The following is a 25,238-nucleotide window of genomic DNA, read 5'->3' on the forward strand; positions in this document are numbered from 1 at the left end:
CTGAAAGTGGTCGTGTAGTCTCGGCCTAAGTGTTGGCCTAAGGGGCTTGCATCCAGCTATAGAAAGGTATTTGCAGTCATTTTGCTTTGCTAAATATGCAGCAGCCAGATGGTTGTTTAAAGCACCACTCCAGCACCTTTTTATTTATTTTTTATTGCAGCACTGGACTGGTGCTACTATTGTAAGGGTCCCTGCACATAGTCTTATATTTACCATCCGCTGTCTTCTGCTCTTATCTGCACCTCTCCGGTCGGTCTCCAGCAATTTGTGACCTAGCGGCTCACTCCAGGCCTTGTTCTGGCTCTCATAGACTTACACTGAGAGCTTATGACCGCTAACTCTAACTTTCTGGTCAGTCAGAAGTTACAGTCACAAGATGGCGTTATGGAATCGGAGCTGTGCTGGGAAGAGCTGAAGACGGCAGCTGGTAAGTATAATATTAGTTGCAGAGATTTTATATTAGTAGCACCTCTCCAGCGCTGCAAGAAAAAAAAAATTGGAGTGGTGCTTTAAATCGGTTTTCCCAGTTTCAATGTTTTTAATATATAGGCAAAAATAAGAAACACCGCTCTATACTCCCACACCTTCTCTCCCTTGCTGGCTTTCTGTTTTAGGCTACAGTGATGACGTTATGACATCTACAGTTTGACATATTACTGGGCTCAGCTGTCTACTGCTGTCTCCAGGACCCCCTTCACATTGCAGTAAAGTAGGCCAAACTTGCCAATTTCGGTAGAATTGTCTGACATCCTAATGTGTGTGATGCCTCCCTGGTTTCTAGCAACAGAAAATATTGGTGGAGAGGTGGTTTTTATCACTGAGAGATAAGATTCTGTTAAGAGTGTGCAGGAGAACAGAGGAGCCTAGAGATATTTGAGAGTGACTCTCTTGGAGGACACAGGAGCGCTTTGCCGAGCCGAGTGTCCCTTAATAAGGCCACGCTCACACATTCAGTAATTCAGTATTTGGGAAGTACCAATCAGGAGTGGAACAGTCAGAGGAAAAGAATAATAGAAACATGTCACCACTTCTGTATTTATCACCCACTGCTGATTTTGGCTTACAGATATTGAGGTAAAATACTGACCAAATACTGAATGTGTTAACATGTAAGGCAGAGCTGACAGATATCTGTTGCTGATGGTTGAAACGTAGTATAACAAAAAGCAAAATCTGCTGAGCCTTGCAATTTGCGCTGCTATTTTTCTGTGATGTGGGGAGTGGAGGGATGTTACAGTATGTGGGCTAGTGGGATTGATGAGCTAGGGCTACTTTGTTGTCCCAGTCCATCCCTGCTGCTGTGTATGAATAACCAATAATAGTTTTATCATTGATTCGGTTGTGACTTTTTATGGCTTTTGTTCCTTTTCAGGGACAGTTCCAGAACTGCCTAGCTCCAGACATCAGGAAATTCAGCTACTTCCCAAGCTATGTTGATCAAAATCTGGACTTTTTTAAGGAGAAAACTGTGCTAATGTACTGTACCGGTGGAATTCGCTGTGAACGGGGTTCTGCTTATCTCAGGTCAAAGGTGACACGATTTTTTTTTCATTCTTTCAACTTTAAGTTTTTATCCAGCTTTTGTAATCACTTCTGACTTTGTTTCAAAGAATCACTTCCATTAATTTTTATTAGCTAAGGCTGTGTTAATGTATATGTAATGTAGTGTAAGGTGTGTTAATATAATTACTGATTGTCGTCTTCCCTGGTTTTTAGCGCTGCTCTGGTCCTCTTCTCACTAATGTGACTTCAATTCTGACTCTGAATCACACTGGTTTAAAGCAAACAAACATCTTCCTCATCATAGAGATAGACTGTTTGGGCTTCTGAGCGACCTGTGGGCAGGTCTTTTCCTGGTTTCTCCAGCTTAGAGCAGGGAAAAAAAGACTCTGCCTACAGTCCCGCCCCAGAGCACGGACATCTCATTAACTGAAAACGTCTAACACTGATTACACAAGAACCACAAGATGGATTTCTTCACCCCATGTATCCTTTTAGTCAGTATAACAGTGGCAATGTGACATTGTCTGTAGTTTACTTAGCAAAATCCTGCTGACAGGTTCGCTTTAAGTGTGAGCCTGACGTCGCTTTTGCAATGTAAGTCTACGGAGCATCAAAACATGGTTAGGCTTACATTATAAAAGCGACTTCCTGCTCACACTTAAACCCCAGTGTGATCCAGAGAGTCAAAATTGTAGTCAGGTTATTGAGAAGATGACCAGAACAGTGATCAGAGAAAACTGTAAGTATATTAACACACACACACACTACATTAGATGTAATATTTACATAGGTTTAGCTTATAAAAATGTTTCAGCACAATTTTGTAATATAAAGACATGACTGTAATAGCACTGTACCACAGATTAAATTGATACCTTTGGTGAATAAATCCATATTGTGCTTCTTTGTTAATCACCATTTGCAGTTTTCTGCTAATTAGATTTCAGTTCACAGAGGCTAGACTGTACACGGGGGTCTTCTCATCCCTGTCTGTGATTCCTGGCCCCTCTTCCTGCCTCCAGTCTTTGAATGACCTGCCTCCTCTGTTTGAAATCTCACCAGTGAGGAGAAGACCCAATGGAACTACAGACTGTCCGGCCCCTGTGCACCAAAATCTAATTAACAGCTTAAAATGCTGATTAAAGAACAACAACAAAGCAAATTTTTTAACCTAAGGTATCGATGTAATCAGTATTACAGTGCCATTACAGCCATGTCTTTACTTTATATTACAAAATCATGCTAACATGGTCTCTGTAATTTAGTGCTCAAAAGTAAGACATTGGGGGTATTTCACATCCCTCTGTGCCAGTTGTTTGGTGTAAAAAATGTGATGCAATGGGTATTTGTGCAAACTGTGATGAAACAGCATTTTATCTTAATTAACCAGACATCTATTTTCAGTAAGCCAGGCAGACTAGACTGTTCTCTGTATGTTGACTTTTGAATTTATATGATTCTTTCTTCAGTTGGTCAAGAGTCTGAAATGTTGACTCTTCTTGTAGGTTAAATAGATATTTAGAAATTGATGAATGGTTGTTATTTACCTATTATATCAGCTCCTACAGTTTATTGTAATGTTATCTTTGCAAAAAAGGGATGCAGGGTCACTGAACAATGACGTTTGCTGATTACACGTTATATCAGGCCATGCAGTTTTTTGACCTGCATACATTAAAAGATAAACTAAATAATCAGATAACGAGAGTTAAAATCATCACCCCTTCTCCTTGACCAGTGAATAATTGCTTGAAGATCAGTTGTGAACTGTAAACTATATATATATGCCTCTATAACCACATACATACAAATATTCAAGAGATCCAAAGAACCAGAAACTGTTTACAAAACCACAGCCAGGAACACTCTGCAAGACAGCTGCCAGAACATCATGGCTAATTCACAAGGGATACAGGTTTACATTCCACAGGATGCCAGCTTAGGAGACCACGGCACTGACTGAAAGAATACAGATCTACTCCATTGACCATCACTGAACTCATGGATATGTTTTGGGTAGTCAGGATTTGTACCAACCGGACACTTGAGCCCCATGGATATGTTTGGGAAAGCCAGGATTGGGACCCACTGGACAGCTGGCTCCATGGAGATGTTCAGAGAAGCCAGGCTGTGACTCTCCGGTCACCTGGCCTTGTACCTCAATGGACTGTCAGCTTCCTATGCTTGTTGTTACCTCCTCTCCGTGCGTGCCGCAGGTGGTCTGGTTAATTAAGATAAAATGCTGTGCCGTCACTTAAACGTTTTGCAACTTTTTTCTTTCTGTACTTCCCCTAATTTTCTAACAAAAAACAGATAGGGCTTAGTACAAGGGGAGTTTGTCATTCTGAATTGTACAGAGTAGTGATATAAATTTCTCATTGCTAACCTGCTGGGAGACCTTGTAATTCACTATGTTGATAGACATCTTAAGAGCACTTGGCTGTACCCCATTTAAAGAATTCAAATTACACCTGAAATGTGTTGACTGTGCCTGATCTGAGGTAGCTGGGGATTTGCGTTCCCTAAAGCTATGCACCTGCTTGTAAAGATAGTGATTCTAGCGCACATTTTACACTAGAAAATTCATTATAATGCCATTCTGGAAATTAAAGAGGCCCTAAACTGACAGCAACTGTGGATTTTGTCTCTCATTTATGTTTTTTTATAATTATTAATAATAATATAATAATATATTTTTAATGCTGCTATTTATTTACAACAGGCTACTTTAAGTATATATCTTTTTTTTTTTCTATGAAAGGCTTTGTGCAAAGAAATATACCAACTTAAGGGAGGCATTCATAAATACTTAGAACAATTCCCAGATGGATTTTTCCGGGGAAAACTGTTTGTCTTTGATGGACGCTTCACAATATCAAGTAATGATGACATCATATCTAGTAAGTATTACTTTAAGATCTACAAGTTTCCTGATCGTTTACATCTTGTGGGTAAACTTCAATATCTTATCAAATTTCATCAAATTACAGCAATACTTTCAATATTTTTTTCCGGCTTGCTTCTTTCCAGGTTTGGCTTTGTAATGGGAAATGCAAAACGGCTCATTCACATGTATATAGAGTATCTTTCTTATTTTAGGAAACACTGGGGAATAGGCAGATACAGACTTGTTGAGCACCATTTTATTTCCAAGGATTGGATAACACAAAATACAGCCTATGTGATCTATTTTTATGAATTGCTGAAATCTGAGAAAATTTGAGCAATCACTTTGGTAAGGGGTGGAACGTAACAAAATTGTGATGTTCTGACAAAACTCTTAAAACTACATAAACATGTAATCCAAGCCAGCTTTAAGTACTAACTATGTGTAAGTTTTAAGAATAGATTAATTCTTTCTAAGAAAGTTGCTAAAGATTCAATTATTTTAGAATTCTCTGTTAAGCCATCATTGCTCGGTTTTCAAAATAGTATTTTTTTAGGTTTGATATATTTTGATAATAATGGCATAGAGCAGGATATGCCACAAAGATAGCTGTGGGTCCCACCTATTGCCCCCTGATACCAATTCCCCACATACCAACTAACATGGAGAAGATAATTAGCAGTGATATCTCACAGGATTGTGTCGCGTACATGCTGGAAAACTTCAAATGAACAAATCATAAGAAAATCTAAAATCACAATGAGCTAGAAAGTCAGGAACTTTATTAGCACAATTTTTTAATAACACACATTTGGTAGCTGCTGACAGGTTTTGAGTTTATTGCAAGCTCTCAATCATTGCTTGGCAAATAGTGATGAGCGAACGTGCTCGTAAACTGCGTTATCAGCGCATGCTCGGATGTTATCCGAGTATCTTGGGCGTGCTCGAATATTATGTTTGAGTCCGTGCGGCTGCATGATTTGTGGCTGTTAGACATCCTCAACACGTGGGGATTCCCTAATAGACAGCCTCAATACATATGGGGGTTGCCTGTTTAACAAATCATGCAGCCGCAGGGACTCGAACATAATATTCGAGCACGCCCAAGATACTCCGATAACACCCAAGCATGCTCAGATAAGACGATATCTGAGCATGGTCGCTTATCACTATTGGCCAACAAAGAACAAACAGGATTTAGCTGTCACATGTTGTGGCCGCAGTGTAGTTTCCGAAGTTGTGGCCAAAATGCATTTTCTTTGCAGTGATGTTCAAAATTGCCGTAAAACTACATTGATTTTACTGTAATTACTCCACAACCGAATATCATGGCAAAAACCAGGCAGTTTTGCTGTGACTTCGGAAAATTACAGCAAAAATTCACACTGTAGCAGCAACATGTTGTTAGGAACGGCGGAACGCACTAAATAAAAATAATAATAAAGTGCGTTCGCCGCTCGGGGTCCACCATGCAGTAGGTGTTACAACCGCTGCTGAGTAATGGCAGACGAGCAATATGGCGATATTATGCGCACGGGTTCAACTTCACCCGAAGTGCGCAGAGCGGGCTCTGTTCACACACAGAGGTGCCGCAACAAAAACGTACTAAAGGCTGAGCCTGTTAGTCACAGGCCTCAGGTAAATGCACACACGGTATAAGGTCACAGGAGCAGGAACTAAGACAGAGGGGCTGCGTCCGTCTAGACCTACCGTGTGTGCGGCGTCGCTACTGCGAACGCCAAGAAGGGCTGCAACTGCAGCGCGGCGCAGGACACTGCCGCTGGACGACACAGCTACAAAGCAGGCGCTATGTCGGACGCTAGCGCAGAGGTGCGGTGTGCACAGTGGCCTAAGGCTTTGCCACAGACTGGCACAGACTGCTGAACTAATTCCCTAACCACATGCATATTATCAGAGGGGAGGGGTTTCATAATAAGTCAGTCACCAGAATCATACATCCGTCACCATTCACACATAGCAGTATAGTCTATACTAGCGCATGGCAGAACGGCCATGCGCGCTTTTTATAGCAGCCGGGACGTTCCGGAAGCTTCCAGATCTCCGAGATGGACCAATGAGATCTGGCGCAGGACCTGAGCACATGACTCCCGATCTCCAATGGGAAACCGTCTCATGAGCATGCTCAGTAGGAGGACAGCGGGACTTAGCCCCTGGAGAGATTTGCTGCAAAGCAATCTCCTCTGCGGTAGATAAAGAGCCAGAGACCGCAGAATGTAAGGATCTGGATTCCTGCAGAGCAGACGCAGGAACCTGACTCCTAACTCATGTGACTTGACTTCAGCCTTGAAATACACTAACAATTAGGCCATATTCACTCGTCAGTGTGTTGCAGTCCAGGTACAGACAATGATGCACGGACCTGCCGCAGGTTTTCTGAGAGTGGCGTTCCATCTACATGGACAAGCTGCTGGTTTTCTGAGCATTTTCCATCTACACAGACAGAGCCGCTGAGCTCACTGTTTGGCTGCAGCGCTGTGGATGTGAGGTGAGCACTGATTCCACCAACACCAGACATCAGAAGGAGCAGTGGAGACTCAGCGCTGGACCCTGGGTAGGTGAGTAAAGCGCACTTTATTTTTTTACAAACTGCACCCGGAGACCATGATTTTGAAAAATGCAACTACCCCATTGATTTTAAAGCTTGTTGAAGGTCTGTGTGTGACTTTTTTTTTTAATCCTGTTTGTTGATGGCCTAGCTAAGAGCTTAAAATGCATTATGGGCTACCAGGTATTCGTTTTTATACATCGTGTCAATAAAGCTCCTGCCTTTATAGATCGCTAATCTAATTTGTTTCTTCTCCACATCCCAGAGATAGGCATCTCATCCATCAGTCATTTATGACATATACAGTGGAGTTGGAATACCCCTTCAAAATAAAGCTAAATCTCGTGTAATGTTCCTTTGACTAATTTTAAATGTTCTTTTTCTGTTTGCTTAGCCTGTCGTTACTGTGGCATTGCATGGGACAAGTACAAGTTATGTTCCACTCCTCGGTGCTGCCAGTTGGTCCTGACATGTCTAACGTGTCACGAGGAAGGCCTTACAGCATGCTGTGCGATCTGTCAAGAAAAAGGGCTCACAACACAGACTGATCTATGCCAGCAACAATTTAGAGAAGAATGTGAATGTACAGAAATGAGACCCAAGATTCCAATAGAAAAGGTCTAACTGGTTAATTTTAATCACTGGATTTTCAGGGCAATCTCCAGAGAGACTCATTTATTCTTCCACTGTGGCTTTAAGTGATTCTCCATCACTTACATAGTCACAAACCTTTTAAAAAAACAAATATGATATGTTGATCTACTAAATTTAAGTCCTGGAGAAAGTTTAAAAATGAATTGAAAAAAATGCTTTTACAAGTTTGGAGAATTTTCGGAATATTTAAGGTGTATGAACAATCTCCTATTTAATATGTTTAACAAGCCATATCAAATAATATGATTATTACATTATGAACGAAACGTGCTTTTCTAACAATGCATTACATCCATGCATTGGAAGATCTCATATATAGTAATGGATCTGGATGTATTCGATAACAGGTTGGTGCTGCTATACTCAGGACAACATATAATGTGTATAAATGTAACAATGGCACTAGGTTTTCTTCTCATTTTACCAAAAAATGATGTCATTGCTACAGTTTGTTGTTGGATCCCATGAGATCAGGCAGAAAAGAAAACTTGTGTGAGTGGTACTGAGTGATGACAGCTTGAATCAAGGCCATTTAATTTCACCAGCAAATAACGAGGTCAATAAAAGGACTGGATCTTGAATATGCATGTCTTTATTACATTCAGAAATATACATCATGTCACCACCAACATCCATTACACCTTTCCATAATCAGAGCTATTTTCTATAATCGGACTAAATATAAAAACAATAAAGCTCAGGTTGTAGCTGACTGTGAACATGTAACATGTACTAATGTTTCCTGTATGACCATTAAATAACATAGGATTCCATGATTTACTCAAAGGGAAACATTATGGTTTGTATCCTTGTGAAAACATGCAGTAAAATTGTTTTGAAAATGATGTTGAAAATTGAATTGTTGCTTTTCTGGAAAGCAAATCAAATGTCAATCTTATTCTAGAAATATGCTATTTCTGTGAGGGGCTGTAGTGTATAATAATCGTACCATTATATTTAGTAAAAATAGAGCAGCATACAGTTTGGTCCAGAAATATTTGGACAGTGACTGAATGTTTGTGATTTCATTTAAAATGAAATAATTGAGATGTAATTGAAGTGTGGATTTTAAGGTTTAATTAATGATTGGCACAAAAATATCCTGTGAAACATTTAGAGATTACAACCATTTTTCTACAAAGCCTCCTCACTTAAGGGGCTTCAAAGTAATTGGACAAACTAACTTTACCATAAATAAAATGTTGATTTTTAATACTTTTGTAAGAATCCTTTACAGGCAACGACTGCCTAAAGTCTGAAAGCCATTGATGTCTCCAAACGCTGGGTTTCCTCCTTTGTAATGCTTTGCCATGCCTTTACTGCAGCTGACTTCAGTTTTTGCTTGTTTGTGGGTCTTTCTGCCTCAAAGGGGAAGTCTGGTCTAAAATAAAAAGTCTGAAGTCACTTTGTGTGGCTTCAGGTTTATGAATCCTCCCAGCGCATGCACTTGCGCTGTGAGTATTCCGTTCTGAAAATGGCTGTCAAGTATGCGGTATGCATACTGCGGGGCAGAACCTGACTACTGGACGCATCCTCGTGCAATACAGATGTACACTTGTGTTGAGCGTGACTATGCCCACCAGACGGGTTCTGCCGAGGAGTATGCATGTCACATCTGCCCCGGAATTGGCGAATCGTCACAGTGCAAGTGCATGTGCTCAGAGGGTTCATAAATCTGCAGCCACACAAAGTTACTGCAGACTTTTCATTTTACACTGAACAACTCCTTTAAGTTTTGTCTTAATCGTGTTAGATGCATGATTGATTGGATTCAAATCTGGTAGTTGACTCAGTCATCGCAGAATTTTCCATTTCTTTGTTTTGACCCCTTCACGACATTTGATGTACGTATTAGTCATGGTCAAGTAGAAGTTAGCGACCAAAAACATATAGGTACATTATGATGACCATAGGTGGCACAGGAGCATTGTTCCACTGGGAACTTTGCTTACATAATAGCCGAGCCAGAACCTGTGCCCGCACGGCCCACGGCGATTTAGCCCACTAAATGGCCCGATCACTATTGATGCAAAATTTTCTCCGATATGGGACTTTATCGCGAGGGCCCAAAGGCAGTTATGGCAACCCGAGGTCGTCAAGATGACCTTTTGGGTCTGCCAGCTACGGTGGCGTATTTAGACCATGCCAGGAGCATGGTCTAAGAGGCTTCTGTCAGTGCACCACTGACAGGTATAATGCACTTCAGTGCTGGTGCATTGCAGTGCACTATACCAGCAATCAGAGTAATAAAAGTTAAAGCCCCATGGAAGGACTAAGTAATAAAGTAAAAGTAAAGTTTTAAAAAATTAAAGATATTTAAAAAAAAACACAAGCTTAAAAAATAAATGAAAACATACCAAAAAATAGTTGTGCTTTAAGCGTGCATAAAAGCGCACACAGTTTTGTCCACCTCTGAAGGACATCCCTGAACAGTGTCCAGAGTAACTCTGCTGCCTCATTTTAGTGAATGGATCCCGCAAGGGTTTCATCTGAACCACCTCATTCGGAGATTAAGGCTGGAGTCACACTAACCTGCGCAAAATACAGTCAGTATTTTACATGCGTAATACGGATGACAGACCCCTAAACAGTGCTCCGTATGTCATCCGTAATCAAGGTGTGGTCGCGTATTTTGCGCATGTCAGCATCCGTATGTAATCCGTATGGCATCCGTATGGTGAGATTTTCTCGCAGGCTTGCAAAATGGACATATAATGGAGCCCTATGACAGGGTTTATAACAGAAACCAAAGAATAGATATAGACACATAGAATGCATATATATATATATATGTATATGTATTCTATGTGTCTATATCTATTCTTTCATTTCTTTATTAAACCTGTCAGTGTGAGTTTACTGTTTAGGGCACTGAATTGCCGGCTTTGCTAAAAGACACCGGGTGCGTATTTCTCGCAAGTCACATGTGTGGTCCGTGTGTAATCCGTATTTTTTGCGCACCCATAGACTTGCATTGGCGTACTACGGGCGTAGTACGCTGACAATCGCAGCATGCTGCGAGTGGCACGGAGCGTAGGATACTGAGGAGAAATATACGGCTGGTGCGAGTGACCCCATAGAGAATCACTGGTCCGTGTCTAATGCGTGCTTTTTGCGCCTCTCACTCTCCCGTATTCCTCGCCAGTGTGACCCCGGCCTTAGATGGAAACTCCAATGTAAGTACTTAACGTAGAGCACAGGATAAATGTGATCCAAAATGTTATGTAAAATGTTCCCAATAAAAACTTCAACTAAGTCCACAAAACAGCAAGTCCCCACTCATTTCAGTCATCAGGTAATGGAATAGAGGCCTTCCACATTACTGGTAGCACAAAGGCTCTGGAAAAGCTAAATGGCTCCCGCCAAAATAAATCCAGCAAATTCTGACTTCCCAAATCCAAAATGTCCCCCCTCCCTTCTGAGCTCAAGTGTGCTTAAATCACATTTAGTGTCCACATGTTTGGCAATTTTGTAGCAATGAGAGCCCGCTTAATTTACGGGGTTTATGTCTCCAAAAGCACAAGCTGGACATAATGTATGGACACTACAATGTACTGGGCACTACAATGTACAGGCACTACAGTGACAAATTTCCAATTTTCACTCTGCAACATCTACTGCTTGTTTCTGGAAAACACCCATGGAGTCAAAATCGTCACTACACCTGTACATAATTTCTCAGAAGGGTGTCATTTCCAAATTGGAGACACTTGAAGGGGTGAATTCTGCTCTTTATGAGGACTCCTCAAACTATTCTTCCAAAATTTGTTCTCCATTAGTCAAATAGCACTCCTTCCCTCCTGAGTCTTGCCACGTGGCTAAGCACTACTGCACAGCCACATATGGGGTATTTCAATATTCAGCAGAAATTGTGTGACAAAATTGTGCTGCAATTTTTATCCATTTCCAAGTATGAACATGTAAAATATGTTGCTAAAACAACATTTTACAGTAAAATTGTAATTTTTTTTCTTTAACCAATTGTATAAAATTCTGTGAAACACTTGCAATGTCAACATGATCACTTGTAAAATGGGATTACTTATGGGCAGTACTGCTGTTTTGGAACCTCACAACTGCAAAATCTGCACTACAATATGATGCTCCTTTTCTTCTATGCTTTCCACTTTGCCTGAAAAGTATTTCCTAATTACATGTAGGGTGTTGGCACTGTCACAAATTCTTAAAGGATTTATTGCAGCCCTGAGTCTGCTGAAATGTAATTTTTTTTCCTTTGGTCCAGCAAGAGTTAATGTCAGTCTCTTGCTGGCAGTGTATTAGGCTGGTCAGCTGATGTTGGTTGGTATCCACTCCCACTGCCCTTTCAATCATCACATGACCCACCAGCTGATCGTCGGTTATAGAGTTTCCTTTTGTGCAGACCATCTAGGTGTGTGGAGCTTGCCTGTGACAGTGGTATTGCCACTGTGGTAGTTCTGTTATCCTGTTTTTGTTTACTCTGCTGCTGTGGAGCTTGGCAGCAGATTTTAAACTGAGAAGTATCCTTTTTGTCTGTCCTTATTTTTTTGTCTCTTTCCCTGTCATCTGCAGTGGTGAGGCAGGCATCCTTGCTGGCCAGCGCACTAGCCAGGTTTAGTAGTGACAAGCCATGTGAGAGGTAGCGGGGGGGGAGGACCTGCATAGAGCATTAGGGGAGCTTAGTGAGAGGCACAGGTTTGTGTCAGGAGGTGTCCCATCCCGAGCTCCCAACCATTAGGGCAGTCCTCTCCTTTTTCCATTCTGTTGTACTTTTATGATGTGTAGTCCGCCGGACATAGCCGTGTCCAAGCGTGACAGGCGCACTGAGGAGAAGTTGCACAACAAACTATGTGGTCTATTTTTACCTATTAGCCCTTATAAAAATTAAAAGCTTGGGGCTAAAACAACATTTTAGTTGTTGAAAATTTAATTATTCTATCTTCATTGCCCAATGTTATAAAATTCTGTGAGGCACCTGTGGTGTCAACATGCTGATTGCACCCGTATATGAATTCATTGAGGGGTGTAGTTTTCAAAATGCAGTCAGTTATGAAGGGTTTCTGCTGTTTTGGCACCTCAGAGGCTCTGTCAATGTGATATGGCACCCGCAAACCATTCCAGCAAATTCTAAACTCAAAAGTAGTTTTCAACCACATATGGATGTATTGGTTTACTGAGGAGAAATTGCGTAACAAATTGTACCATTAGTTATCTCCTATTATCCCTTTTGAAAATGTAAAACTTGAGGCCAAAGCAACATTTTTAAGGAAACAGTGGTAATTTTCGATTTACTCAGCCCAATATTATACAAAACTGTGACTCGTCTGAGGGCTAAAAATGCTCACGACACCCCTAGATGAATTCATCAAAAAATGCACTTTCCAAAATGGGGTCACTTGTGAGGGTTTCTGCTGTTTTGGCACTTCCAGGGCTCTTCCATATGTGATATGGTTTCCGCCATCTATTCCAGCCAATTTTACGCTCCAAAAGTTAAATGGTGCTCCTTCCTTTCCAGGCCAAGCAGTGTGCCCAAACAGTAGTTTTCCACCACATATGGGGGTATCTGCGTATGCAGGAGAAATTGATCAACAAATTGTATGGTCTATTTTTCTCCTGTTACCCTTGTCAAATTGAAAACTTTGGTGCTAAAACTTTTTTGTGGGTTAAATTAAAACTTTCATTTTTTCCTTCCACATTGCTTTAATTTCTCTTAAGCACTTAAATGGTTAATAAAATTCTTGAATGTGGTTTTGAGTAATTTAGGTGCAATTTTTAAAATGTCACTTTGAGGTGTGTTTTATCACATAGTCCCCTCAAAGTCACTTCAAATGTTATGTGGTCCCTAAAAAAATAGTTTTTGTACATTTTGTAGGAAAAATGAAAAATTGCTAATTAAACTTTTAACCCGTCTAACTTCTGAACAAAAAAAATGTTTCAGAAATTATGCTGATGTAAACTAGACATGGTAAAAGTTATTTATTAACTATTTTGTTGTATAACTATCTGATTTAAGTGCATGAAAATTCAAAGTTTAAAATTGTAAAATGTTCATATTTTTTGTAAAATGTTCAATATTTTCATAAATAAATGCAAATATCATCAACCTAGTTTACAACTGACATGAAGTACAATGTGTCACAAAAAACTGTTTCAGAATCATTGGGATGATTGTAAAATTTGGCCCGGTCAGAGAGGTGAAAATGGGCTTATGCGTGAAGGGATTAAAAAACTCATGGGTTGTTTTTGCAGTGTGTTATGGGTCCTTGTCAATCTGTACTATGATGCTCCATCCAATCAACTTTGCTGCATTTGGTTGAATCTGAGCAGACAGTATCGCCCTGTAAACTTAATAATTTATTTGGCTGCTTCTTTCTTCAGTCATATCATTAATAAACATTAGTGACCCAGTGCTATTAGAAACCATGCATGCCCATGCCATCACACAGCCTCCACCATGTTTTTGTAATGCCTGCTGCAGCAAAGTAGAACACAACCACCACCAGGGGGTGCGGGTGAAGGAATATAGGTACACTCACAGTGAAACCACAGAGCAGCAGGCAGGAGCCACTAGGTGGTGGAAGAGTAGTCAGACAAGCCGGGTCAGCAACAGAGAGGGAACAAAGTACTAGAGATCACAGCAATACATGTGGTCAGAAACAAGCCAGAAGTCAGAACCGGTCGGGAGCAGGAAAGCCAGAGACAGAAGACAGTCAAACAGGTCAGAGGACAAACCCAGTCAATACCACGAGGTCACAACACAGAGAGCGAGTACTACGACGAGCGAAGTCACAGGGGAAAACAGGAAAGGGACCTAGGTAAACAGGCAGAGGACAAATCAGGGTATAACAGGGTCAGCTGCTCAAGCCAGAGACATGAACTATAACTGAAGCTGCTTGCAGGTAACAACGGACTGAAATAGCCAGACGGATCCCAAAACGAGGCAGGGAAGATAAACCCCTGAATGACCAACCCAGGGAGAGAATAATCAGAAACAAACCCCGGACTGGATCATGACAGTTTTACAGATGATGTGGTGTGCTTTCGATCATGAGCCGTTTCAAGTCTTCTCCATACTTTCTTCTCCCCATCATTCTGGTACAGGTTGATTTTCGTTTCATCTGTCCAAAAATGCTTTTCCAGAACTAGGCTGGCTTCTTTAGATGGTTTTTGGCAAAGTCTAATCTGGCCTGTGTTTAATGCTGATTAATGGTTTGCAACTTGTGGTGAACCCTTTGTATTTTCTCTCATGAAGTCTTCTCTTTATGGTGGATTAGATACTGAAACATCTTCCTGGAAAGTGTTCTTCACTGATTACCAAAATATTTTCAAGATGTAGTTATATAAACATCTAAAATACCAAAATGTGTCACTGTCCAAATATTTTTGGACCTAACGATATATGATCTAGACTTGAGTATTCGACAGCCAGGGGTCTGCAGATGCTTGTCATTACAAGCGTCCTGTGAAAGCCAGCCTGCAGCTCACGTTCATAGGAGATTGCGATTTTCACCATACACCGCAGTGCTATAGCACAAGCAATTAGATGATTGTAGCTTCAAGACCCCTAAGTGGACTATACAAAAACAGTGGACAGTACAAAATAAAACAAATGTTTTTAAAAATATAAAAAATTTAAAAAACACAACTTCAAATCTCCCTTTTGCCCCATTGAAATTAAAACAAAACACATTTGGTATTGCTGCATTTGTAAAACTTCGATTAATCAAAATATCAAATAAATTCATCCAATACGTAAACTGCATAATGAGAAAAAAAATGGGAACTTCAGAATTACGTTTTTATAGCCGGTGCAGTAAAATGCAATAAGAGGTGATCAAAACATTGTGTGTACCGCAAAATAGTATCAGTTAAAACGCCTGCTCTTGGCACACAACATGAGCCCTCAATCAGCCATATATCCTGAAAAATAAAAATGTTAGGCTAATTTCACACTTGCGCCTTTTTGCGCAGCGTATCGAGCGCACATGAAACGCATGTCAAAAGCGCATGCAAACGCTGCGTTTTTTGCAGCATTATTGTGCGCATAACGACAAAAAATCGCAGCCTTTTTATGCGTTTGTAAGCGTTTTTCATGCGTTTTCATTTTTTATGCGCAATAAACAGGAGAAAAAATCCTTGAAAAATTCTTGCATCACACTCCACCAATGGGACACCAGTGGGCGTGTCTTATGGAAATTCTTTTTATAGCCCCTGTTTACAGCTGAATTCTTCACATTTGCTTGCATTTGACTTGAGAAACATGGATCTGCGCTGGAAGAGTTTTGACTTTGACTTGGATCTGGACATGAGGATGACTCAGGCTTATGCAGTTGCTTGCCATGAACAGAGGGAGAGACAGAGGCAGCGAAGACGGCAGCAGCGGCGTATGTGGATACATCCCATTATTGAACTCCGGGAGAGCCGTGGAGAGTACCACACCCTCTACAGCGAGCTACAGGCAAACCCGGAGAAATTTACGGATTATACCCGGATGACCCAAGAAACTTTTCACTATTTGCTTGGTCAGGTAAAAGAAGTCATCCGGAGACAGGACCTGCAGCTCCTGCGTGCGATTACTCCTGAGGAACGGATCCTGGTCACATTAAGGTACGTTGTTTTGCTAAACCAATGCCTGCAGATTTTTCTTGGTTGTGACATGTACTCTTCCAAATCTGACAGAATTATAGTTCTGCCATGTAGTTAACTAAAGGCTGCGGTAATTTTTTGATGGCATGTATTGAACCAAAGGCTGCAGATATATAATTGTTTTTTTGTTTTTTTAATTTAACGTGTGTAAAAAAATCCGTATACACAAATATTAATTTTTGTTTTTTTTCTTTGTGTCACAGATTCCTGGCTACTGGAGAGACCCTCTCGTCACTGCACTTCCAGTACTGGATTGGAATCTCCACGTTGTCTGGAATTGTAGCGGACACCTGCCGGGCTTTGTGGAACGTTCTTTGTCCCGAATTCATGCTCCTGCCAACTGCAGAAAAGTGGTTGGAAATTGCCGAAAGATTCTGGACTGTCTGCAATTTCCCTAACTGTTTGGGAGCGGTTGATGGTAAACAATTCCGGATTATCAAGCCCAAAAGAACAGGCTCTGAGTAATACAAGTACAAAAAGTACTTTTCTACTGTACTGATGGCCATTGCGGATGCAGACTGTATGTTTATTGCAGTGGACATTGGGGCATTTGGCCGTGGGAATGACTCCCAGGCTTTTAAGAACTCAGACATAGGCAGGAGGTTGTATGGCAACAATTTCAATTTCCCCAGGCCATGGCCTCTTCCCAACACCGAAGGTCCACCTCAGCCCTTTGTAATGGTTGGTGATAAAGCATTCCAGATGTGCCAAAACTTGCTCAAACCCTACTCCAGCCGTGACTTGGACCTCAACAAAAGAATTTTTAAGTACAGGCTCACCAGGGCCAGGAGAACAGTAGAGTGTGCATTTGGTATACTTGTATCTAGATGGCGCATTCTTGGCACAGCTATTAATCTGAAACTGGAATCAGTGGATGAGGTGGTGAAGGCCTGTGTTGTTCTACATAATTTTATAATTGCTAGAGAGCACCCGAACTTAGATCTTGATGATGTTGCTCCTAATCCATTGCCTGAATTTACACAGCAGTCTCTCAGGTCATCCGTTGAAGTTGGCCAAATGAGGGACCAATTTACGGCCTACTTCAACTCAGATGTAGGACGGGTGGAATGGCAAGAGCAAATGGTGTAAAAAAAAATTTCTTGTTGGTATGTTAATAAAAAAACATTTTTGATACATGTTGTTGGTATGTTAATAAAAAAAACTGTTTTGCTACCTGTAATGAGTGCATTCTCTGTTTTTACACTCCCAAAACCATTAGCAAGTATCCAGGTGTATCAGTGAATTTATGCTGTGTTTTGTGCATCCTGAATTCACTAATACTCCTGAGTAGGTGAATATACAGGAGCAGTGCTGGCCATAGTGGTGGTGGCGGAGGAGTGTCCAGCAGCACTCAGACTTGGGGTGGTGTAGTGGTGTACGGCTTCGCTGGGAATGCAGGTGGCCGTGCAGTGGTATGCAGCAGAAGTCGGTAGGGATGTGTAGCGAGTCAGCGGTGGAACTGTTGGAAATGCCACCTCTGACTGCTGAACATACCGATTCTGCTGCATAGCCTGCAAGTAAGCAGTGTTGCAGGCCTGTAACACACTTAGCTGTTGCTCAGGACTAAGGTGTTCTGCCATGCCCTGTTCAATTTTACTGAAAAAATGGTGCGCTGGTCTGTTGAGGTCGGCCTCCAGACGGTCAAGGCGCTGGTCAACAGAGTGGAAGCGGTGTTCCATGTGGTTAAAACCACGTTCCATCAGGGAAAAAACGCTTTCCATTCTGGTGGACAGTGCCTTGAGGCTGCCCTTAAAGGCCTCACTCAAGAGCATGAACTCGAGCATGACAGGCCTGTCCGAGGCCCTCTGCCGCTGGCGGGTAGTGCCCGCATAACCAGTGACAGAGACCTGGGACAGGGGAACACCTGATGGACCAGCTTCCTGGTCACCAGCTGTCTGTGTTGCTGACCTGCAAGATGCTTCCTGGCTGTCGGATGGCTGGGACGGGTCCGAGGTCGATCGATGAAGAACCGCTCCCGGGACAGGTTGCAGGGTGCTGCTCCAAGTGCTGTAGAAAGAAAGGGAAAACATTAGTATCATGCATTTACAAGAAGCATCACCTGTGGAATTGAAAAGCACATAGTAATAACAAACCAAAAAAAAAACTTGCGCTCTGCTGGCAAGGACCGGTCTCAGGAAAGCCAACTCTCGATAATAGCAGTACTTTCTTCTGCGCCTTGCCGCTGAACCACTCCAAACCTGTCCCTCAGCACGAACATCAGTGTTGAAGCGGTCCTTCATCGTGCGCCAACGTGTGCGGATTTTGTTCACTGTTGGGGGAAAAAAAAACAAAACGTTAGACAATGCACTGAAGGCAACTTAATTATCAGCACACACACCGGATAGAACTTTGCAAACAGTCAATGCTGCAGCAGAAATAAATTAGACACAATACAGTCACTGTTTTTCCTGAGGACAGTGTTATGTTTCCTGCTAGAATATATGTAGCAGCCAAAACAACAGTATCATCCGGAGCAAGACTGAAAACAGGATCAAGACAGCAGTTGAAAAATCACTGTTTTTCCGCAAGGCATTGGTGTGTTTGATGCAAAAATATATCTTGCAAAAAACACAACAGCACTATCAGGACCAGAAATCAATGCAGCTTAAAGACAGCAGTTGAATACAAAAATCAATCACTGTTTTCCACAAGGCATTGGTGTTTGATGCAAGAATATATCTTGCCACAAACACATCAGCACCATCTGGACCAAAAATCAATGCAGTATCACAGAGTATCTTTATACTTACTGAACGCTCTTTTTGAACTCGGAGAGGCGCTGTCCCAGCCATCCATCATCGATGCGGCCACCTCATTCCAGAGCAGCCGGGTCACCACTGTGTCTTTGTACTGCTGGTCACGGCTGTCCCACAACGGGATACGCTCCTCAACAAGGCGGATCAGGTGCTCGTTGTCTATGTATACTACTTCTTCGTCATCCTGTTGTGGAACCTATAAAAAAATAAATATTAGAATGTTTGGAATTTTGGAGAATTAACAAGATACAAAAAGAAACAGAAGAAGATAAAAGATGAAAATAAAGACAGAAAAAAATATATACATTGCGTCTCCTCGCCACGAATTGATTACGCTGCTCCCGCTCAGAATCCTCCCTCGCAGACCGCTCCCGCACTTCATGTTCACTGCCCGTGTCCGATGTCTGTAAAGAAAAAAAAAAAAAATTAAAACACATTTCTAGAGGCAGCTCTACTTATCCAAAGGCAGCAATATCCTCACCTCACGATCAGCTTGGGCCAGTTCTTGCCGAGATGGCGAATACAGTGATCCAGAAGAAGACATGCTGAAATGTAAACAAATAATAAATTCGTACATTATAAAATTGTACAGGACACACAGACATTATGTTGAAGAATACTCACATTTTGGCTCCTGAAGCTTAAATCCACAGGTGGAAGCCTCTTGTAGGTTCTTGTCTGGTCTCTGCAAGGCTGTCTGTAGAGTAATTGTCTGACCCTGAATACACCTTCTTTTAACCACACTCCTCCCAAACAATGTTGCTTGTTTAGGGGGAGGTTAAAACAAGTGTCTAGACATTGTTTACTCAAATCGCATGCGCGCACAAGGTGCTGACGTGCGCGCAGCCAAGTGCACGTCAGCGTCCACATAGACTGTAATGCCATTTTTGGGCGCACAACGTGCGCGCGCGATTTTTTTAACGATGTAGGCGGAAGAAAAAATGCAACATGTCGCGTATGGCGCATCTGGGCGCACACCTGTAAAATGTGCAGCGCACACTAAACGCTGATGACCGCGTACAATCGCAAGACCCTGCGATTGCCATGTTAAAGATAGGGGAACATTGCGAGTGCGCCCGATAGCGCACGATGCGCTGCGCGATAAAACGCTAGTGTGAAACCAGCCTTACAGGTCTCTGAAATACAAGAAAGTTTTTTTTTTTAATTTTAACGGTCACAATTTTTTTCAACCAGTCCTACCACCAGTGGCACCATCTTCTCTATCGTGATTTCTATCTGCCTATTGGGCATATGCGGACATCTTCAACAAAAAATAAACTCAGGCGTTACAGTATGAATGCCCTATAGACCTGCTTCCAGGATCCTCACCTCCACGAGACCGTATTTCCTCTCTGTCCTTTTTTGTTAAGAAAAAGGACGGGACCCTCCTACCTTGCATCGATTATATGGGACTCAGATTCATTATCCTTTGCCGTTAATTCCAGTGATATTTGACCAAATCAGAGGTGCTAGGATCTTTACTAAATTGGATCTGCATGGAGTATACAATCTGGAAGCCAGCTTTCAACACCCGGTCATTATGAGTACCGAGTTATGTCGTTGGGATCAGTAATGCCCTGGCTGTCTTCCAAGAATTTGTGAATTATATCTTTGGAGATCTTCTCTAAACTTGTGTTGTGGTTTACCTGGACAATATCTTGAGCTTCTCTCCAGACCTTCCCTCTCATAGGCCTCAATCAACAGACTGGTTGAGAGAGTCAACCAGATACTGGCCAAGTTCCTGAGACACTTCACTAGCGCACATCATGACTATTAGGTCAAAAGCTTACCATGGGCAGAGTTCTCCTATAATAACCACGTGATTCTTCTGCAAGTTCTCCATTTTTTATTGTTTTTGGCCAACAGCCAGGAATTCCCTTTTGGTATTGGCTGCCTCTGTTGTACCAGCAGCTGATGGTCTTACTAAGGAATTCACGAAGATATGGGAAGACACTAAAGTCACCCTGGAAAAATCATCTGTTCATATGAAGAAACAAAACATGCAGACAGGAGACGCTTGGATCCACCTTGTTATCATCCTGGAGATCAGGTGTGGTTGTGCTCTAAGTCAGGGTTCCCCAACACCAGTCCTCAAGGCCCACCAACAGGTCATGTTTTCAGGATTTCCTTTGTATTGTAAAGGTGATGCAATTCTCACTTTGGCAATACTAAGGAAATCCTGAAAACATGACCTGTTGGTGGGCCTTGAGGACTGGAGTTGGGGAACCCTGCTCTAAGTACATACATCTTAATATCCTGTCCAACAGATTGGGTCCTCGCTTCATCTGTTGCTTTGAGGTCATCAAGCAAATTAATGCTGTATTCTATAAGTTGAAGCGGCCATTGTCCGTACGGATAACCAGTTTTGAACAGCTGACTTGTGCCCAAAATAGTCGTGACTGGAATCGTGATCCATCCGTGGCTATTAACCCGTTAAATGCCACTGTCAAACGCTGACAGCGGCATTTAACTCACACTTCCGGCCATCGGGTCGGAAATACGCCCACCGGTGACCACGTCACGTGATCGTGGGTCACCGTTTCGTAGGCATGACAACCAGAGGTCTCCTGGAGACCTCTATGGTTGTCACTGCTGGATTGCTATGAGCGCCACCCGGTGGTTGACGCTCATAGCAAGTCAGCAATTCTACTACATAGAGGCAATGTGATCATGCCAAAAGTTAAAAAAAAAGTTTTTAAAAATATAAATAAATTTAAAAATAATAAAAGTTCACCGCATTCAAAATAAAACAATAAAAAATATCAAACATACACATATTTAGTATCGCCACATTCAGAATAGACTGATCTATCAATAAAAACAAGATTAACCTGATCACTAAATGGCGTAGAGAGAAAAAATGTCAAAACGCCAGAATTAATTTTTTTTTTTTTTTTTTTTTTGGTTGCCGTGACATTCCATTAAAATGCAATAACGGGCGATCAAAAGATTGTATCAGCGCTAAAATGGTATCATTAAAATCGTCAACTCGGCACGCAAAAAATCCACACCCAACCCAAGATCACTAAAATGGAGACGCTGCGGGTATCGGAAAATGGCACAATTTTTTTAAACAAAGTTGAATTTTTTTTCACTACTAAGGCCTGTTTCCTAGATTTGAGCGAAACGGGTCGAAAAATTTCAAAAGTCGCCGACTTTTGGCAAAGTCGGGTTTCATGAAACGAAACCCGACCCTAGGATGAGGTCGGCCACGAAGTCGGCGACTTACGCGCCAAAGTCGCGTTTCAAAAGTTTGTTTTGCGCTCTTTTTCAGCCAATCAGGATCCACGGACACTGTGGGCAACGTGATGACATAGGCAGGGGTCACCACCATCTTTCAGAAGGGCATGCAAGTGATTGGCTTGCTTTGGTGGGCGTCACAGGGGGTATAAAAGGGCGTGCACGCCGACCGCCATCTTACTTCTGCCGATCTCAGTATAGGGAGAGGTTGCTGCTGATTCTGTAGGGAGAGCGTTAGGCAGGGAAGAAGACAAAAAAACTGCTTTTGCTGCTAGCGATTTGGCCTGCACAACACACCAGTCACTGTGTGTGCAGTGCAAGGGGAGGCTATATAGTGGTGTATCAGTGGTGTTGGTTGTTGGGCTGCCTTCTAAGGCTTCCTGACATTCCTGCATTGCTGTTTACCCACTGCTCCGCAAACTGCTTTTTTAAAAGCAATCCCAATTTTTTTTTTTTGTCCTGCTGACAAGAAAAAAAAACTGCTTCTGCTGCTAGCGATTTGGCCTGCACAACACACCAGTCACTGTGTGTGCAGTGCAAGGGGAGGCTATATAGTGGTGTATCAGTGGTGTTGGTTGTTGGGCTGCCTTCTAAGGCTTCCTGACAGGCTGGCATTGCTGTTTACCCACTGCTCCGCAAACTGCTTTTTTAAAAGCAATCCCAATTTTTTTTTTTTGTCCTGCTGAGAAGAAAAAAAAACTGCTTCTGCTGCTAGCGATTTGGCCTGCACAACACACCAGTCACTGTGTGTGCAGTGCAAGGGGAGGCTATATTGTGGTGTATCAGTGGTGTTGGTTGTTGGGCTGCCTTTTAAGGCTTCCTGACAGGCTGGCATTGCTGTTTACCCACTGCTCTGCAACCTGTTTTTTTAAAAGCAATCCAATCTCCCTTATCCTCTAGTCACTTTTGTCACAGCTGTGCCATTGAGCCTGTGACATAGCGCTCAGATATCAGTGGGCCTCACACAATCCAAAAGTGTCCAGTGTCCACAAGTGTCTGCAGAAATTCAAAATCTCCCTTATCCTCTCGTCACTTTGGTCACAGCTGTGCCATCGAGCCTGTCACATAGCGCTCAGATATCAGTGGCCCTCACACAATCCAAAAGTGTCCAGTGTCCACAAGTGTCTGCAGAAATTCAAAATCTCCCTTATCCTCTAGTCACTTTGGTCACAGCTGTGCCATCGAGCCTGTCACATAGCGCTCAGATATTCATTGGGCCTCACACAATCCAAAAGTGTCCAGTGTCCACAAGTGTGGGCAGAAATTCAAAATCTCCCTTATCCTCTAGTCACTTTGGTCACAGCTGTGCCATCGAGCCTGTCACATAGCGCTCAGATATTCATTGGGCCTCACACAATCCAAAAGTGTCCAGTGTCCACAAGTGTGTGCAGAAATTCAAAATCTCCCTTATCCTCTCGTCACTTTTGTCACAGCTGTGCCATCGAGCCTGTGACATAGCGCTCAGATATCAGTGGCCCTCACACAATCCAAAAGTGTCCAGTGTCCACAAGTGTCTGCAGAAATTCAAAATCTCCCTTATCCTCTAGTCACTTTGGTCACAGCTGTGCCATCGAGCCTGTCACATGGCGCTCAGATATTCATTGGGCCTCACACAATCCAAAAGTGTCCAGTGTCCACAAGTGTGTGCAGAAATTCAAAATCTCCCTTATCCTCTCGTCACTTTTGTCACAGCTGTGCCATCGAGACTGTCACATAGCGCTCAGATATCAGTGGGCCTCACACAATCCAAAAGTGTCCAGTGTCCACAAGTGTCTGCAGAAATTCAAAATCTCTCTTATCCTCTCGTCACTTTTGTCACAGCTGTGCCATCGAGCCTGTGACATAGCGCTCAGATATCAGTGGGCCTCACACAATCCAAAAGTGTCCAGTGTCCACAAGTGTCTGCAGAAATTCAAAATCTCCCTTATCCTCTCGTCACTTTTGTCACAGCTGTGCCATTGAGCCTGTGACATAGCGCTCAGATATCAGTAGGCCTCACACAATCCAAAAGTGTCCAGTGTCCACAAGTGTCTGCAGAAATTCAAAATCTCCCCTGTCCTATAGACACCTTGTACCTTGTTTTACATACTATATAGTTTGTTGGATTTTGTCTACATTTCTACCAAAAATGAGGAAGGCTGGTGGAAGAGGCCGTGGAATTGGGCGGGGGTTGGCAGCTGGTAATGATGGTGTTGGTGGTGGATCTGATGGTAGTGGCAAGAGCAAAATAGGACCGAATGCAGGAGGTGTTGAGCCTGCGTCATCGTCTGGCTACATAAGGCCTCGAACGCTTAGTTTTCTAGGAGTTGGCAAACCGCTTTTAAAGCCAGAGCATCAGGAAAAAGTTTTGTCTTACATTGCTGACTCAGCCTCCAGCTCTATCGCCTCCTCTTCTTCAGTTGTAAAAAGTAAAAGCACTGAGTCGTCATTGGAGGCTCATGTTCATGAACCACATTTTTCCTTGTGTCCTTCACCCCAACCAAGATTGAAGGATGACGCAGGCCATACTACTGATTACTCCATGGAGCTGTTTTCACATACCATGCCTGGATTATCAAGTCAAATGGTGAATTACCCAGGCCAAGATGAATCTGACATGGAGTGCACTGATGCACAGCCGCTGATAGATGATTCTGCTGGTACATTCACTCAGAGCACTACATTGTCCTCGCAGTGTACAGAGCCAGATTCTGACCCTGATGAGACTCAGGTGCCCCTTCCCGCACACTATACCACCATACACGGTGACACAGAGGAAGGTGCACATGACATAGAAGAGGAGGTGATGGATGACCCAGTTGTTGACCCAGATTGGCATCCATTGGGGGAAGAGGGTGCTGCTTCCAATAGCTCAGATGAGGAGCATCCACAGCAGACATCGACATCGCAACAGCTGTTATCTGGCAGGCCCAGAGCACTCCAAAGACAGGTTCCAAACATCAAAAGAGTTGCTGGACAGCTTGTCCAGAGGGTCAAAAGATCACAGCGTGCTAGGCCGCAAAATGTC

The 25,238-nt window shown here is 42.5% G+C and overlaps 1 protein-coding gene across 4 annotated transcripts in view; it reads left to right on the forward strand.

The window, feature by feature from the left end:
- Positions 1 to 8,823, forward strand: part of TSTD2 (thiosulfate sulfurtransferase like domain containing 2) — a 46,065-nt gene extending 37,242 nt beyond the window's left edge. For all 4 annotated transcript variants that reach the window (XM_073549732.1, XM_073549733.1, XM_073549731.1 and 1 more), the window contains 3 exons: positions 1,373 to 1,531; positions 4,265 to 4,403; positions 7,351 to 8,823. In XM_073549732.1, the coding sequence (XP_073405833.1) occupies positions 1,373 to 1,531; positions 4,265 to 4,403; positions 7,351 to 7,580 (528 nt within the window). In that variant the 3' untranslated portion in view covers positions 7,581 to 8,823. The remainder of the gene's footprint in view (positions 1 to 1,372; positions 1,532 to 4,264; positions 4,404 to 7,350) is intronic.
- The last annotated feature ends 16,415 nt before the right edge of the window (positions 8,824 to 25,238 follow it).

This window comes from Dendrobates tinctorius, unplaced genomic scaffold (genome assembly GCF_039654945.1).
Source record: "Dendrobates tinctorius isolate UK_male_01 unplaced genomic scaffold, ASM3965494v1 ptg000160l, whole genome shotgun sequence".
NCBI classification, from domain to species: Eukaryota; Metazoa; Chordata; class Amphibia; order Anura; family Dendrobatidae; genus Dendrobates; species Dendrobates tinctorius.